The 18,751-nt window shown below is 47.2% G+C and overlaps 1 protein-coding gene across 1 annotated transcript in view; it reads left to right on the top strand.

Annotated features, from left to right (window-relative positions):
- Positions 1-6,365: 6,365 nt before the first annotated feature.
- PAPPA (pappalysin 1) overlaps positions 6,366-18,751 on the top strand; it is a 250,606-nt gene continuing 238,220 nt past the window's right edge. The window contains exon 1 of the mRNA XM_060299934.1: positions 6,366-6,786. Within this exon, the coding sequence (XP_060155917.1) occupies positions 6,366-6,786 (421 nt within the window). The remainder of the gene's footprint in view (positions 6,787-18,751) is intronic.

Below are 18,751 nucleotides of genomic sequence, written 5' to 3'. Positions count from 1 at the left end.
TTTAAAACAAGCAGAGCAAAACCAACCTAATTGAGTTGTGAGAATATGTGCCCGCAGGTCCATGCATGGCATACGGAAGGCATTCAACAAGTAATGCTATTCTTAATTGGTATAGATTGATCTCATCAGAAAGCATTGCTGGATTAGTTTCCCATGGAAAGGTCTTCACTGAACAACAGTTAATTGCATGCCTTCAATCTCAGATGATATAAAAAGTGGGCAATTGGACAGTGATTCTGCAACTTCTGGAAAAAACAGAGTTGAAAGCATTGTCCATTTTGTGACTTAAGGCCTCTTCTCAAATAAGCCACAGGATACATTTGTCCTGGAATTAAGCGGAAGGGTTTATCACACATTTTATTTTCCATTCAACAAAAAAAGGTGAAACATACCAAAATGAAGAAAACTCCCACCACTGCCCATTTCTGATTTCTCACAAAGCTTCCTTTTCTGCAAGATTATGGAGATATTCTGATTCCAGTTTAAAATATACGAAGATTAAAGGTAGATTGGGGCAGGCACCCGCCAAGCAGTTAAGAATGTGGACTTTGAAGTGAGATAGACTTGGGTTCAAATGTCGTAAAATCCAACCAACTTTACTGAGCCTCATTTTTTTTTTTAATCAGCAAAATGGGAATAAGAAAAGCTACAGATTGTAGTTTTGAGGATTAAATGAAATCATCTATGTAACCACTCAAGATAGTATCTCTCATAATAAATTCTAGGTAATTATTATTAGTGAAGAGAATAAAGGATAGAATTCATAAAATTATATGTTTTTCTACAAATAGAAAAAAAATGCAGTGTCAAGCAGTGATCATCTTCAACTAAAATTCTCAGCTTAAGAAATGCCTTCGGCATCTGAGTTGAATAAAATGAAGCTCTTTGGTGTGCGTGAGCCAAAGGACCAGGGCTGGAGTCTAGAAGTTGCTGTTTCAGCTTCCTGGTCATCAATCTGCAGGAAGACTAGAAGAGAACTCCAGTTCATTCCAGGGCCACCACTCGGGGACACAAAAGTTTCAAAAACTACAGAGGAAAGCATCTGGAGCTCGCCAGCTGCACCTCCAGCCAGAGCGGTCCCTAACCCCCATCTAGCCGTCCCCACCTCAGGCATGACAGTGTGATCATCGGTTCTCTTTTCTTTGTGGCTTTGTAGAACAGGCAATTATTAAGAGATTAATTTTTTTTTTCAGATGGAGCTTGGAGATGCTAAAAAAAATACTCAGGGCTGAAAGTAAAATGTATTTTTCAACATGATTTAAGAAGATAGAAGGATAGGCAGAAAACTGCTGAGCAATTCAGATAAATTAGGTTCAAACCTACCTCCTAGTTTTGTGGAAAGTTAAAACTCAATACAGTGCCTGACACATAGCTGGTGCTCAGTGCAGACGAGTTGTTATTACTGCTGGCATGATTCTTACAATTGTCAACTCTTGTTCATGTGTTAAATTAGCATAATTAAACTACTGTACGGGAGGAAGTAGAGAAGCTAATGTTTCTTCCAGCACCCACTGACATATGTACTCGTCACTATGCAATAGGATGCCCATCCCTATCGTCTCATTTAATCTCCCAGATAACCCCATGAAATCTGTGAAAATGAAAAATGAGATTCAAAAGGTTAAGCGATTCTTCTTAGCCCCCAGAGCTAGAGCACAGAGTGCTAGATCCGGATTGGCTGAGCTCTCTCCTGTTTATTTAGTCTCTGTGATTCAGGATTGTTTTTCTTTTCCTCCTGTAAAATGGGATGATTATCGGACTTCCTCTGTCAGCTTGTTCTGAGGATTAGATGGACTCATTCCTATAAAAAGCATTTAAATATTGCTTGGAACATAGTGCATACTCAATAAATGTAAGCTGTTATTAGAATTGTTCTTTAGCAAAGGTAAGATGTGCATCCAGTTTCTTCTCCAAAGCCCACATTCTTTTTAGTGACCATCACATGGGCAGCCAGTGAACTTCAGTATATCTGTCTGGGTGTCCACAGATGCATCATCTGGGGAAGGGGAGGCTGGCAAAATAAAGAAATTATGCATTTACGAAGAGCCTAGTATGTTCATAGCAATGACCATATTGGCATCATAGGAAGAACTGAAGAATCATAGAGAAGCAAAAATATATACATACTTACATCTACACATGTATATGGATTTACAAGTCTGTGTGTGTGTGTGTGTGTGTGTGTGTATTTTTTTTTTTTTCCTGAACCAGCAGCTATAGTTATGAGCAAAGTGCTGGACTAGGCATTTGGGGAAACACAAATATGAATGCAACAGACTCTGTCCCACACGAAAAGGGAGACAAGCAGATAAATAATTAAGTGTGAGAGTTGGCTTTGGGGATGTGCCCAGAGAAATTCAGAGGAAGTTTTATGAGTGACCAGAGGAGGGAGCCCCCTTCAGGATGGTGGGGGAGGGGTATGGTGATATAACTGGCCCTTGAAGATCCTTACCCTAGATGGGTTCTAATCTTGTAGGAAAAAAAACATAAACAGGACACCAGGAACAAAGAAGGATCCTATCTAATCAAGTTCCAGATTCTACCAGACAGACAATGCTTGCCTCGGAATTCTGAGGTAAGAATAATCCTTCTGCCTTGGAATAAGAAATAGGTGGGGCTCAGGCTATAGATGAAAGCTGACAAAAGCCTCAGGGGCCATGAAATTTAGATCCTTGGAAAGGAAGAAAGGTTGCTCATTTAATGAGCTCCTACAGTGTATCACACAGCACAGCATCCTCAGGACAGCTCCGTGATAAGGTCACTGAGATCAGAGAAATTGAGTGACTTGCTGAAGGCCATAGGAACCCAGGACGGGGTGACTCTGAAATGCATACTTTGAACCGGCCTCACTCATCCAAGCCCTTCTCAAACTTTACGACTCCACTTAGATGTTGCCCTCCAAATTTCCACTGAACCCTTATACCTCCTTGGCAAAATGCCTTGCTTTTAGTTACTACCAAATAAAATGAATATTGAAGGAGTATATCCTAAGAGTGGAGGAACAGTTCTTTTTGTTCTAAAAAGTAGTTTTTAGAATGAAATTCCCCAGAAACAAGGGGCCTTTTCGGGGGTGGGAGGGAATTGACCAAATATGAGATGATTAGATGGGAATTATTGCCATATTCCAGGAATTAGGGGCTCCATTACATTTCAGATTTGGAAGTGATCTCAGGAATCTTCGACTCCTGGTCTTTCATTTTACATAGGAGTAAACTGAGGTCAAAGAATTCACAGTCAGAATTAAAACGCAAGTCTCCTAACTCTCAGATGATTGCTCTTTGAGCACAAATGATGAAAGGAGACGGGCCAGATCCACGAGACATTAAGGGATGGAGTAAAAGAGGGATGGCAGCGTTTGCTACATTATTTGTTATATATAGATAAATAAGAACGGAATGCATAAGCCAATGATAAGGGTGCGTCATGATCCAAGGGTTACATTTCATCCAGTTCTATTCGCTCAGTTAAAAACAAACACATATATGCATGCGTACATAGATACGTACAGGCATAAAAGTAAGTGTAGCTTCCAAGACAGGTGGGATAGAATAATAAATGTATGTTCCATGAAAAGACCAGTGAACGGCCTTGCCAATTGCTTCCAACACATTTAGGGGCTGAGGTCCAGAAGCTCAAGGAGCTATGAGACTTGGACCTGTCCATCCCTTCCCATCATGCCTGCCACAGGACAGAAATGGTGACGTGGCCTCCCAGAGTTTTGTTTGTCTTTAAGAACCTAAGGAGCACTTGGTCCTTGACAACAACAGTGGAATAAAATGGATTTATATAGCATTTCTATAGTTTACAAAATATACCCCAAAGTGTATTTTAACCTCAAAACACATTTGTGAAACACATATCCCATTTTAAAGGTTAGGAAGTGCAGGGCTAGCTAAGCGACTCGCTCCAGATACATGGTGGAGTGAGTGGGACTTAGAACTATAAGTCCCATGTTTTCACTCTTGGTGGGAGAGTTGACAAAGTCCCAAATGTCTAGGAATATTCAAAACTATTGTATAAAATGACTTAGAAGCCCTTGGAAGGAATACAGTTTCCAAATACCTAGTAGCCACAATTGAAGTGAATTAGTAGTCAGGTTCCAACCTCTATTGAGAAAACGGGGATTTTGCAGGATATAATATATGTAGTTCAATATAGGTCTTATTATTATTATTGAATGTCAATCTTATGACTTTTATAAGTGACTTGGAGTTGCAGAAAGTGAAAGATTTGCCTAGGCAAATTCCTTATCCACGGCATTATGCACCAAAGATCATCTTCCTTCAGCCAGTCTCTGGAAACATATTTAGGCTCTAATGCCATTTTCATTTTATAACGGGAGAAGCTGATTTCACACATTCTTAGTCTAAGACTATATGGCAAGTTCTTCCCAAACCAAGATCTGAATCTGGGATCTCCCGTCTTCAGAATGGTACCATAATCCCTGCACACCACATTCCGGCTTTTATAGGGGGTGTCTGAGTCATTTGCTCATTCCACAAATCCGCATACTTTCACCAACGCATATTCTCCACCGGTGTTCACTCTCTCTGAAGCATGCAAGAATGACCCCAGCTCTCAGGCAGGGTCTGGAGCAGCCCTGAGGACAGGAACACATACAAGGGAGGAAAGTCGAGTTAATTCTTCCAGCTCACTATCCGCATGCAAACCTCACACAGCATATTTTTATCACTACATTATTTGAACAGACCGGTAACTAATAATTTGTAATCCACCACTGCTAACTCATTTTAACTTATTAAACACTTGGAAGGGAAAAACAAAAACAAAAACAAAAAAAGCAAAAAAAAAAAAAAAAAAAAAAAAAAAAACTGTTTTGCCATAAGGGGGAGCCTTTGAGTTCTACAAAGAGGGGGAAAAAAAAGAACAAAAATATATTACATATATGTCCCAGTTCAAAACAGATCTACAAAGCAGCCAATGGTTAGATCCTTACCTGTGACTTGAACAATGTCAGAGCACCTGAATTTCTTAGGTCGAAAAAAAAAGGCAAAATAATAGTTTTTTTCATTTTTTATATAAAAATAAAATAATTTCTAACAACCAACAGAATATTTTTAAGAGTATTCAGGAGTATTCAGAGACCTAGTTGTGCTGAGTGTACAGCTTCGGGAAGGCAAATGCCTCAGAAAATGCCTTTCCTGGTTGCTTCTGATGATTCAGTGAGGACTTTGGGACAACATTTGGACTAGCTGAAGCCAGAAGCACCCGGGGCTCAGAGAAGAGGGGGACGTTCATCATTGTATAACTTTAAGGGAATTCTGAGAGGGAAAAGGAGAAAGGGAGAAAAGGAGAGGGAAGGCAAGAGAAGGGAAAGAAGAAGAAGGGAAAGAGGGGGAGAGAGAAAGAGACAGCATTACAACAAAATCTGAGAATCAAGTTTTAAGACTCTTTATGTGCTATATAGAAGGATGAGGTTTACCAGCAAAGTGCAAAGGGGATCCTGAGAGAAGAGATAGATTTTTCTCCCGCCAGGAGGAAAAAAAAAAGGGTGGGGGGAGTGAAGGAGGGAAAAAAGCAAGCAAACCAAAACAAAAACAGGAATGTGTGTTTTGAGCAGGAATGAGGAGAGCTGGGAGGACCATAAGGGGGTGTGTACAGAATTTCATTAAATTGTTACTTTAAGATTGTCTTCTTGAAAAAAAAAAAAGAAGAAGGAGGGGGTGGAGAAGCGGAGCGAAGGAGGCAAACGGGAAAGTGGAGGAAGGCTGGGTAGCTCGGCCTCTCCAAACTGATTGATTAGTCATGATCCCCGCAGTTTTAACTGGGACTCATTCAATTGGGAAGGTGGAGCGCTCGGGAGCAGATTAGCATACGCTTGTTTACTCATCTTCTGAGGGATTTTTCCCCCCTCTTTCCTTTCATTTTGTGAAGAAGGAGGGAGGGGAGGGGGGACGGGGGGGAGAAGGGGGCTGTGGCTTGTGTTATAAAGGACGCAAAAAATAAATAAATTAGAGCATCTTTTGGGGGGAGGGAATTCAGCGGATCAGTGTCTTAGAGGAGCTTTTTTTTTTTTTAAGAGCGAGAAATCATATAAAATAAAATGAAATAAAACAAGGAGGAAGGCAACCAGCTGTTAGAGGGGGGAAATAAGGCAGATAAAGGAGCGGGGAGAGAAATTAATTGCCAACCAGGAGGAGTTGGGCTGTATTTTTCAAAGGTGGGGGGAGTGGAGCACACACCTTGAGGAGGAAAGCGAGAAAGAAAAGAAAAAAGCAAGTGGACGGGGGGGCTCGCCCAAGAAGGGTGAAGAAGCGAAGAAAGTCGAGGCGCCGAGGCTCCTAAAGCTGGCAGCTCCGGGCGGCGGTGCAGGGGCGAAGGGGGGGCGGGGGGGACCGTCGGACATGCGGCTCTGGAGTTGGGTGCTGCGCCTGGGGCTGCTGAGCGCCGCGCTGGGCTGCGGGCTGGCCGAGCGCCCCCGCCGGGCCCGGAGAGACCCGCGGGCCGGCCGCCCCCCGCGCCCCGCCGCCGGCCCGGCCACCTGCGCCACCCGGGCGGCCCGCGGCCGCCGCGCCTCGCCGCCGCCGCCGCCGCCGCCGCCGCCGGGCGGTGCCTGGGAAGCCGTGCGCGTCCCCCGGCGGCGGCAGCAGCGGGAGACGAGGGGCGCCGCGGAGGAGCCGAGCCCGCCGAGCCGGGCGCTCTATTTCAGCGGGCGAGGCGAGCAGCTGCGCCTGCGGGCCGACCTCGAGCTGCCCCGGGACGCGTTCACGCTGCAAGTGTGGCTGCGAGCGGAGGGGGGCCAGAGCTCTCCGGCGGTGATCACAGGTAGGCGAGGGCGCCCAGGCGGGCGCTGCACCGGCCCTGCGGCCCCAGGGGCGCGCGGGTGCTTGGGCGCTGGTGGCGGGATCGTTGGGGGCTGGCGGGTGTGTCTGTGCGGGAGCCGCTGTGCCGGCGGCGCGGCGGCTCCGGGGCGAGCTGCGAGCCTCACTTTGCCCCATCTGCGGAATGGGCGCACTCGGAAGGCGTCTCCGCCTAGCCCCGCTGGAAGAGCGCAGGGAGCGCTCCCGGCCTCCTGGAGACCCGCAGTTGGTGAGGGCTGGTCTCCGGGGAGCCTCGTGCGCGTGAACCGTGTTTTGGATGGTCAGAGGTACTGTCTCCGTTTGGGATGGAGGAATGACCCAGTTGGGATGCATGTGAAAAGTGGCTAGGGGACCGTTGATTTCTTTGGCTTTTTAATGGAGGTGACCCTCCCCCTTTACTTGGCCCCGTTACCCTGAAAGCCTACAAGGACAAGGTTGTTGTGATCGCCAGGACTTAGAAGTCCTCAAAGTGCCCCCAAAGTTGCTCTGTGGTTGCTGCCTGCCTCTGGGATTCACCCCCTTACCCCAGGCACACACAGACACGCGCACACATACTGCCATCCCATGTCCTTGCTTTCAAAGCCTGTCACTGGGGGCTGGGGTGAGACTTTCCTCAGGCACACCCCTCCAGTCCTCCCCCGACTAGGCTGAGAAACGGGGCGCTTTTCTCATTTGGGACTTTTACGGGCCCGTAATGAATTTGAGTTCTCCCTCCTCACACACACACACACCCATCCGCCCAACACACACACACACCGTTCTACAGCACAGCCCGTAGTGAAACGGGACACTTTGGGAGGGTTGCAAACCTTAGAAATGCACCAGCATCCATTTTTCCCCCCTCCTAATGAATCTGTGGCAATGCCTTTAATAAAACTGGGGGGCGGAGGGGGGCGGCGCTGGAGGAGAGAAGGAAAGTTTTGCCTCTTCTGGCTGGGAGATTCCCTTCCTGCACAAACAGTCTTGCCTTGTCCTAGGACGTCTCAAAGTGAGAGTAGGGGTTCCCCTTTCGCTGCAGCCAGGAAACGTGTGGAGGCGTTTTGCGATCCCACCCCCTTACACACACTTTCTTAGAAGGGAAAGCTCTGAGTTCTTCCGGCAGTCCGCTTCTTTCTATTTTGGCGTGGACTTTCTCAACCGTTGCGCTAACGCTGTCCTATTTACATCAAGTCCATTTAGGGGACCCGAACTCTGCTGCTATACCAAGAATATGCCCCCAAAGCTCCCACTCTCCCGCTGCCAAGCCGAGAGCTAGAAAGTGACTTTCCCCCATACCTGACGTCATCACATGCTTCTTTTTTTCTTTTCTTTCTTTTTTTTTTTTTTACCCGCCCCCCCCCACCCCAGGAAGGAGAGGGAAACTGAGCTTATTCACTTTTAGCCCTCAAGCCCTAACTAGTCAGCCAGAGGGGGTTATAATGTAGAGTAGAGGGGAGATGTTATTCATAATAATAATGATGATGATTATAATTCAGGGCTGTGGTATGTTTACTTCTCTTTCGGAACATAGGAAAAACACAGAGCCTGCAGATTGGAGGGTTTTTTTTTTTTTTAAATAAGTAGATCTGATTTTTCCTAGTCTTTACCTGCCACACCAGTGATTTGGAAGGCTTCTCCTCCAGAGGGGAGAGTGCAGGGTTATATAGGTATCATCAATGAAAAGGTAGTAAATGCATTTTTTCAAAAAAAAAAATATAGCACCTGGGATTCCACAGGAGCCTGCTTTATAAATGTCTGTAATTCAGACAAGGAGCCTCTCTTCACACACGCTCTTTTGAGGACTCATTCGCTGTCTCACACAAAGATAGTGCAGTAAAATCCTTTAATTGGATGGGGGACGTTAGGTTATTATTGCTTGTATAAAATGCCTGGTCCATTTTATGTGTGGAAGTAACATTCCTCTCAAAACGAGGAAAAAAAAAAAAAAGTCACTGCTGCCGTGTAGCACCAGAAAGCTCAGAGCTTTTCTCCTGAGGATTCTGGTGGATTTTTTTTTTCCCTCCCCTAGTTGAGTCTGAGCCAGATTTGCGGTGTGTAAACACCTGGCCTTGAGCCAGAAAAGACTCATTCTGCGTATCCTCCACACGGTACAGACTGTTGGACTAAAAAGAACCTGCTTCTCCTTGAATTAAAAAGCAAACAAACAGAGGTTCTTTGCAGAAGCACTTTTTCAGCTCCTTCCTTCGTGTAAGTTCAGGCTGGGAGAGGCCGGGCCGAGGTGGGCAGTTTGGATGCCGGTGCCAAACCGTGTCCTCCCACTGCGACCTCGGGTGCCCAGTTTGCTGCCTGACCTCTGCTGGCTCTCTCTGGCTGGGCGTCACCACTTTCGTAGGAATCCCTGGTCACCTATCTTGAGAGAGCAGGCATCTCTCAGCAGGGACCGCGCTGCTATTTCAGGCAGAGGGCTGCTGCCTTGCTGTCAGGCCAGGCTGCCTTACATCACTCTTTGCTGCAGGATTCAATTGGGTTTCGTAAAGGTCTAATTTTATGGTGCTGTTAACCGGGTTTGTCGTCTGGCAGAGGCAGGCCTTGCCGCTCCTGGTAGGCGGGCTATGCTCCCAGATCCGCCTGGGATGCTATTTCTGCCCCGGTTCAAACTTCACTGACACCAGTTCAGACAGGCGCTCGGAGAGGCAGAGGGATGCAGTGAAGGAGCAGTTTGCTTCTGAAGCTCAGAAAACATGCCTTTTATTTTTTCCAAAAGGGAAGGAGAGAAATATATATAAATACATATATATATATATATAAACAAATAAAACTGGGAAGGCTTATGCATGAAAAAACAAAGCTAAAGTGAGGAAGTGCCTGTGTGCGGGAGTCTGAGGGTTGAAGAGCCCACCAGTGATGGATGCTCTGAGCGTTGGAGAGTCCTTTAAGGCTATTGTGAAGAGGGTCCTTGGAGGTTACCCAGGCTTCTCTCTTTGGCCGAACAGGGAGACAGAGACGCGGAGAGGGGAAGGATGTGTGCTGGATGACACAGCTCCCCAATGCCAGGAGCCAGGATTTGATCCTGGGTATCCCCACTTCCAGACCGTACCTGCTACACTGCTGAGAGAATGTGTCTGAGAAACCCCGTCACCTCCGACCCCTCACAGACCCACCACCCAGCACAGCCCTCAGCCTCGGTGCTCGGCAGTTTGGGCTCCCTTTCAAGTCTGGGGGCGGGGGGGGGCCTTCCCGACACATCCCTTCGCCTTTTACCAGGCAGGATCCAAACCCTTGCCCCTCATTCCCAGCTGCCCTCCCCCACCGTACCCCTCCAGTTTGACAGAAAGAGAAAAGAGGAAGAAAAAGAAAACAATAGAGTCAATTTGCTGCTCCATGGAGCGGAGGCCCCTGAGTAGCAGTTAATCTTGTTAAAGTGTCTCCTGACCTGTTAGATAAGTGAAATGTGGACCCCACAAGCGCTGCCCTCATCCCACCCCCACCCCTCAGTGATCCAGAGTCCCTGCTCAGAAGGAGAAAGGGATTTACCTGAATCCCCTCCAGCACCTCCGCTTTCCGTGCTTTTCTCTTTTGTTCTAAATGTTGGACTGTTGAGTTCAGCGACTACTCAGAAGAGACTTTTTATTTCTTCCCTTCTGGAGCCCCTACTTCCCGCAACCCAACCAACCCCCCAAAAAGAGTGCCTGCATTTCCCCAACTTCAGAACTGTAACCCCAGGGAAGGCTAGATTTCAAGAAGTTCATGTATTAACATGGTTCTCCCCACAACATTCATAGTGGCACCTGGGGTCTAGGATATTGCCATGGGGTGAGAAGCCAGTTTTAGTAGCTGGGTTACCTCTGCGTGAATCTTCCTCTGCCCCTAACTGGTTTTGTGACCTTGGGAAAGTTAACTGATTCCTCTAGGCGTCAGCTTCTTCACGTGCAAAGTGAGGGTAGCACGAGGACCTGACGCATTACATGAGCTCATACGTAGAAAGTGCTTAGAACTGGACTTAGTGGATAGTAAGTACTCAATAAACTGTGATCTTGTTATTGGACATGATTTTCCAATGACCTCAGCCTTGGCTTTATGGACTGAGGACACTTAAAGGCAGGAAGGAAAGCAACTCTTCCTGGGCGCCTCCGAGGTGCTGGGTACTGCGCTTGCCTTGTGTCTGCGAGTTTCATCCTCACAACCGCCCTGGAAGGTGGACGTTGTTACCTCTGTTTTCCAAGTGAGGAAACAAAGTCTCGGAAAGTTGAAGCGACTTAGTCCAAAGTCCCACGGGCTCTTGCAGTGGACAGAGCCCAGATATGAACTCGAGTCTTAAGTGCCTGTTTCTTCTTCAGCAGTCTTTTTGGAGAGAGAAGGAATGACCCCCATTCCCTTCTTTAGACCTGCTGCAGAATGTCGCCACTCTTTCCTGCATCTCTTTGTGCTGACCATACGCCTACAGATTAAAGGGGATAAAACATGAATCCAAGTCTCACGTGGAGCTCTGGGTTTGACCTAGCAGATCTGTGTTTCTTTTCACGTCAAATTATCAGGCAGACTGGGCTTGGAATTTCTGTTGCCAATGACTTGCTGTGTGATTTGAGTCACGTCACTTTATGTCTCTAGCCCTTGCTTTCCTCCTCTGTAAAATGGGCATAATGATATCAGGACACTGAAGTGGAAAAAACAGGCAGAAAGTACCTGGCACAGAGCCGCTCATATTAGGGATTCAGTCAGTGGTAGTTGGATCCAGTAAGTAACCACCTTCCCTTTCCCAGTTTGCCAGCTTGGCCTTCAGAAAGTAGGACCTGTTTGTGCACTGTTAGGGCTTTCCCTCTTAAGTTGCTGGGGAGTCTATCTAGAGTAGACAGTGTATCTTGGGGAACAGTTGGACCCCTTCAAATCCCTTCCTTGAACTTTGATTTCCTCTTCTTTGACCTACTTGGATGACCCCTTGGTGATAAGAGCCAGAGGAGGTCCAAAACCACTGGACCAATGAATAGGAAAACCAGTTAGCACCCAGAGGGAGAATGCACCCTGAGGAACAGAAGCCAGACAGTGGTCACAGTGGGGTCCAGGTCACAGCTGTGTTGTCACATGCCTCTTGCTCCTTCCCCAGATGCCCTCCTACTTCACGCTCCCCCGGTCAGCCATTCACGTGGACAGATGGGGTAATGGAGGCTGCATTGCCCTCGTCCCTCTACACAGAGGAAGGCAAACTTGAGGCTCAGAGGTGCGGGGCTCAGGGACACGGGATTTGCGTGGTCAGCTGGGAATGGACTGAATCAGGCAGATCATGGTACAACAGGGAAACTGAGGACCAGTGTCACGAAGGGGCTGAGCACTAAACTGTGTTCACAAACTGCCCCTCTCAAGGTAGCCTGGGAGATCGTTCCGTCCAGTAGCTCCCATCCCTCAGAGCCCTGAGAACCATCAGCTTTTTAAACATCCTGTGCCCAGGCTGCATCCCGGGGATTCTGATGTCGTGGGTCTGGGGTTGGCCTGGGCACTGGTGTTTTTCAAAGCCTTCTCAGGTAATGTGGAAGGGCCACCAGTGGGGAGAATCGCTGATCCAGTCTGCGGTCTCCCTGCTCTGCAGGTGGAGAAACTGAGGCGCGAGGGGGGAGTGGCATTTCCTGCTTATCCAGCTGGTTGGCGGCAGAGCTTTGAGAGAACTTTAGCTGTCCCAATTCCGAGTGGCCAGACACCAGAAAGGACCTTTATTCCATTCCCAATTCCCCTGCTGGCCCTAAATGCCTAGGAGCAGGGGGCAGGGGGTGGGGGGTGGCACTGACATTCCATTTTTCCAAAGCTGGTCCTATATGTGAAGCTACACCCTCTCCTTCTGGTGCCTCCTTTAAAGTGCAGACAGTCCTAGAAGGGGGTAACGCGTGGAGTTCCATGCATCTCATTTCCAATGGATGTCTCACCGTGCTTGAGAAGGGAGTTCTCTTCTGAGCAGGAATAAGGATTGTAAAGGAAGGAGGGAAGCCCAGCCGTGAGGCATTCCCCACTTTGCCCTGGGCCAGTCCTTTGGAAGGCAGGCAACTCTTCCTATTATTTCAAACCCCCTCGCCTTGAGATCACTGTGAAACCAGCACTGGCCGCAAGGTGTCTTAGATGAGGATGCGAGATGATCCCCAAGGACCCCAGGTAGGAGGACCCCCTATACAAGCGGCTTGTTCCTCGTCTACCTATCGCCCAGGACCTAGGAACCTAGGGGGTGCCTGCTTCTCCCCTCACCTGCTGCCCTTTCTCTGGAATTTATTTCCTTTGCCTCAGTGTCTCTTATCTTTTTTCTTGCTGCACTGAGGACTCTCCTTCATGCCTTGATGCATTTACTGGAAATGCTCAACTCAGAGCTGACTTGTGGGTCTTGGCCCCTTGGCTCCTTTGAAAACCTGGAACTGGGACCTAGGAGCTCTGGGCTCAAGTCCTGGCTTGGTCTCCTGTGAGCTGTGTGACCTGGGGACTCTGGGGAGAGAGTTTCAGGTGTGGTTACATTCAACATCCATATCTTGCGGGTTGTCACGGGAACCAGGTGAGACGATGACAGGAAAGGCTCTAAGCCAAGATCAGAGCCCAGTCCATAGGTCGACAGTGGTTGGAGGATCCAGAAAGTGAGAGGTGTGAGGGGTTTGTACAATCAAGGTCATTCCTGGAAAGGCACCTTTATTATCATTATTCACACGGCAAATGATAAACAGTGATCGAATTAGCATGACCTCACTGGAGTCCTTTGATGTTGGAACTTAACAGGTCTGCCTTACTTGCTGTGTGACCTTGACAACTTAACTGCTCCTCTCTGTGCCTCAGTGTTCTCAGGGTGCACACTGAGGGGTAGCAGTGGAATAGGGGCTTTCAAACTGTGCCCCACAATCTTAGGAATGCCCTGGGGAGAGGCTGAAGGGGAGTACTCTGTCTCCCCGCATCTTCCCTTCACCTACTCTGCCTAAGCTGTGTGCTTCTTCCAGATTTCTTTTGAAGGAATGTGCAAGTTTCTCAGTGATAGAGTTTGAATGGACATGGACTACATTGTTAACTTTGTTAGGCATCATAACAGTATTGTGTTATATATTTTTAAAGATCCTAATCTGTTAGAAATGTGTACTGATGTATTTATGGGTAAAATGACATTATGTCTATTTTGTTTGTTTAAAGTGTTCCAGAAAAAAAAAATAGGATGTTGGGAGGAAGAGTGGTAGATGAAGGAAGATTGGAAGACTGATGATTGTTGAAACCAGGTGACAGAAACGACAGGCGTCAATACTTTTTTGTCTGTCCCTCTGTGTGTGCTTGAAGAATTCCATCATAAAAAGTTTAAAAGAGTTTGAGAGCCACAGGAGGAGCTGAAGTCTTAGATCCCTGCGTGTTCTGTGAGCTGATAGGTTTTCCAAATGCATTTCTGCAACTTGGAACGGGTTAGGTACTCTCCCAAGGTCACACAGAGAATAACTGAAAGTCAGTGTGCAGTCCAGGCGTCTGACACTAGGAGCTCCCTCTGCCCTTCTGTCTGCACAACTGCAAACTCAGGTGACTGACCATCCTGGGAGAGCTTGAGGGGAAGGAAAGGAAGGACGGGAGTCTTAGGAGGGGCATGTAGGAGGAGCAAGTGGAGCGTTGCAGCGCAATAAGAAGTTTTTGAGTGAGGGCATTCCTTGCTGCGTGTGAACCCTTCCACACACTGTGAAGCATTTCACATCCTTGGTTTTGTGCATAAGAATCGCCTAGGATCTCCTAATCATTGTGACAATCCAAAACACACTGTGACCGTTGACACGCACAGGCACACACATACACACACTCACATTTCCACATACCCCTATTTCTCATTTTTCTGGCTCCTTATTTCTTTGCATCTCCCATTGCCCTGGAAGCCTTCTAGAACCTTGTAAAGCCTGGTGGGGGCATGGGGGATGGTGAGCTGCAGTTGACTGATCTCAGAAAGAATTGACACGCTCAGGCAACAGGGGAAAGGAGCATATGTTTACTGAGGAAGTATTTTGTAGTGATTGATGGTAGAACTCAAGAGTCAGAGTGCCTGCGTTTGATTTCCTGATTCTCCCACCTGCCAGTTGTATGACCCTGGGCAAGTTACTTAATATCGCCAAGCTTCACTTTTGCCCCTCTGTAAAATGCGGATGATACTGGCACCTACTTCATAGGGTTATTTTGAAGATTAACTGGGCCTCCATGTGGAAACCGCTTAGTAATGGAATCTAGACGATGGGTAAGCACCCAGTAAACGTTAACTCATATTGGTTTTATGTGTCCGGCCTCGCTACACATTATTTTCTAATTCTCTCAATAACTCTGTAAATTAGACATGTTTATCTCCTTTAGCAGAGCCAGGAATTGCCTTTCCCTCCCTCACCACTCAGGAAAGTCTTACTCCTATTATCTTAACGTAAAACAAAAACTAAAATGAAAGGCAAACAGAATAAACATTGCATTGTTTCCTATTACAAAAGCAACGTGTGTTCACTGTAGAGAATCTAAGAAATACAGATTAGAAACAAAGGACAAAGTAAAATTTGTCCATCCCTGCCCAGGCATTCAACAAGTATTTGGTGAGTTTCTGCTACGTGCCAGGTACAGTTTTAGGTCCTCAGTACAGAGCAAGGAACAGAAGAAAATATCTCTGACCTCAGGGAGTTTATATTCTGGAGTGGGGGGTTGAGGAGGAGACAAGATACATGAGTAAGCGACTAGATCGCGTCATGTCAGGTGAATGTTTATGAAGAAAAATAAAGTAGGAAAGGGAGTTGTGTGGGGCTGGGTTGTAGGATGAGGAAAATTTAAATAGGGTGGTCAGGGGCTTCCCTGGTGGCACAGTGGTCGAGAGTCCACCTGCCGATGCAGGGGATACGGGTTTGTGCCCCGGTCCGGGAAGATCCCACATGCCGCGGAGCGGCTGGGCCCGTGAGCCATGGCCGCTGAGACTGTGTGTCCGGAGCCTGTGCTCCACAACGGGAGAGGCCACGACAGTGAGAGGCCCGTGTACCACAAAATAAATAAATAAATACATAAATAAATAGGGTGGTCAGGGAGGCAGCGATGAGCAGTGGCATTGCAGCAGAGGCCTCGGCGCAGACCCAGGGCTGGCTGGAGGAGGACTCGGGGCGCCAAGGAGGAGCAGTGTGGGGGTGGGGGGTGTCAGGCCCAGGCCAGTTTAGTCCGTAGCTTGCTGTGTGACTTTGTGCAACTTATTTTCCTTCTTGGGCCAATTTTCCTCATCTGAACAGTGGGAGTAAGGAGGAGTTTATGTGTCTTTGTCCTTGAGACGCATCTAGCAGAGCTTCCCTGAGTCTCTATAATCCCCATCAGGACTGTCCTAAGACAGATGCTCAATGTTCGCAGTAGCTCCGGCGCTCTTCCTTTCTGAGTGCAGCTTCTTCCGCTCGGTGGTGCCTGTGCCCCTCAGGGACCAAGTGCCCACACACTTCCTGCTTCCTCTCCCCCAGCTACACTTATTCTTGAAAAAGGACATGGTATCCCGTCTTACTAAGGTATCATGGACTGATACCAACCTAGAAGGTTGCTCTTCCATGGGCATATATCCTTTCATGTCTCCTCAGAAAGCTTCCTATCCAAAAGCAAAGTACCAATGGGTAGAATTTCAGTCAAAGAGTGACTGAAGACATTATGTAGGGAATATTGGTACTTCCCAAGAGCTGGAAGCCATCTCGGTTAGTAATATTGCTCCTAAGAGCTGCCATACATGTTTTTTAAACACTCACTGAGTGACCTTCCCAGTGATCACATCCTGGCTGACGGTTAGCGTACTCAAATTTCATCATTTCCTACTCTATTGAAGCCGTTCCAGGCAAGTTCCTGGACACTGGTGTAAGCCACTGGCCTTTTAGTCATGCTTATCATTTTAATCACATCACTTCATGATTAAAATACTAAAACTCTGAGTCTGTAGCCATCCGTTTGCCTATTTTACTTCTGGGAATCCCTAGCACTGTCATCCCCCGATTTTTCTTCCAACAAGAGAAAGAAAATGTTTTCCAGTATCATTTGTCACAAACCCAGGGTCCATAGAACCTGCAAGAGTAGGAGAGGCGACCCTGTTTCAGTTTTGCAGAACCTGAGAAGGTCCCAGGTTCTAGTCCATTTGAAGGGAACAGAGACAGAAACTCTAGGAGGTGGGGGGGGGGTGGTCACAGCTTGGGATATGAGTATCTGGGTAGGGGGAGCACATGACTAATTGCAGATCCCTGATCTAATCTTTTGCCTTCAAGAAACTGGTGGTCTAACCTGTACCTATCACCTTTGTAATCAAGAACCTCTCCCTATATCTGTCCCACATCCGTCTCTTCTTAAGTCTTTTTGCTCTATAAACATGAAATGTGGCTGAGCAGAATATAACCAGATGTGTTTGTAAAGAGGGGGTTATTTCCCCCCATGGGATTGGAGATCTTTCAGCTACAAAGGCTGATAAGAGTACAGAGAAAGGTATGATAACAGGCCAATCAGGAACAAGGTGGCCTTGCCCTAAGAGATGCAGAGTACACAGAAAACGTAAAAAGGGAATATATACTCTACTCTGTTTGGTGAAGAAACATTCATGTAAGTCCAAAGAACCAAGGTGTGTGAGAGTCAGAATCTAAACCATTTATTTCAAAGATGAGAAACCAGGGGGTGGTGAAGAAGTGACTTGTCCACACCAGTGACCTTGCTGGGTAAGATCCTCTGTCTTCTGAGTCTTTGGGCAAGGTCTGCTTCTCTCCTGACTTGGCCTCCTTTTCCGTGGAATAAGTACCATCTCTCTGATCATCATTTATCTCCAGACTCTGCTGGACTCCGGACTTATAGATCCAGCTGTCTACTGGAAATGTCAGCCTGCACTTCAGACTCAGCATATCCGAAATGGAATTGTCTTTCCTCCAGAATTTCTTCCATCCTCATCTCGTGTCATCTGCTCTAGATATATCTCCCACCATGTTTATTCAGTCATCAATTCCTGTCTATCCTGTCTTCTTATCTTTATAGCCAACCTTGCCCCTTCTTAGCTTAGGCCCTCTTCATCTCTTGCTTTGACTATTTCCTTAGTATTGTAAATGCCCACTTCTCTGAGCCTCAACTCCTACACATCCTTCAACTTCCCACAGTCAAATCTTTCTAAAATGCAAATCTGACTCTACTGCCTGCAGCTATAGGCCTTTCAGTAGCGCTGGAATTATCTACAGTTCCACCAGATAGATGCCTTAGGCTTTTTTCCCATCATTTTCATTATATAACATACCTCCTAAATCCCCAGGCACCATTTTGCAGGACACTTAAGCCTCGTAGGCTTCTGCTCAATGTTCCCCTCTTGTGGGAAGCCCTTTCTGACTCTTCCCCAAGTATAACTGGTTCCCCCCCCGTCCCTTATCCCTGTATCTCTACTATACCTTCTGACACATTTATCGAAACACCTGGAATTCTTTATCACATTTCATGCTCTGCATATTTGGGGTCCTCTCCACTTCACTGCCTAGCCAAGTGCCTGGCTTATATAGGAACTATAGGTATTTTTGTTTAATGAATGCATGACTGGATGAGAGAACCAGCTAAATTTCTGATGATTCTGGGAGAAAGAGCTTGGGCATGTTGCATTACGTAACCCAAAGCACATGACCTGGCCCGTGCGTCACACTCAAAAACGTTACACAGTGGTTAATTCCATTTCCCCTTGAGCAGAGCAGTCAGAAGGGAAAAGATATCCGGCCTTCCAGACGGGGGGGGGGGGGGGGGGGGGGGGCAGTGTATTTAAATGCCTCCTCAACTCACATTTTGGCCTTTCTAATCCAAGCCACGTTTTAGCCTGGGTCTTGCCCTCTCAGCCCTTCGCCTGTTTGCAAAGCATTTGTTTTGTGTGTGAACTGCAGCACATAATCCCAAGCTTTGCTCTCCTCTCAGATTTCACCCCTCTCCCCTTATCAGGTACTTCTCAGGGCTCAAGTGTCCTAGCAGTCATATCTGTTGCCTGCGTTTTCGTCCATTTCCCTCCTTTCTGATCA

This window comes from Globicephala melas, chromosome 6, assembly GCF_963455315.2.
Source record: "Globicephala melas chromosome 6, mGloMel1.2, whole genome shotgun sequence".
Classification (NCBI taxonomy): Eukaryota; Metazoa; Chordata; class Mammalia; order Artiodactyla; family Delphinidae; genus Globicephala; species Globicephala melas.
Note: the sequence above shows the minus strand (reverse complement) of the source record. Positions and strands in the feature narration are given on the sequence as shown.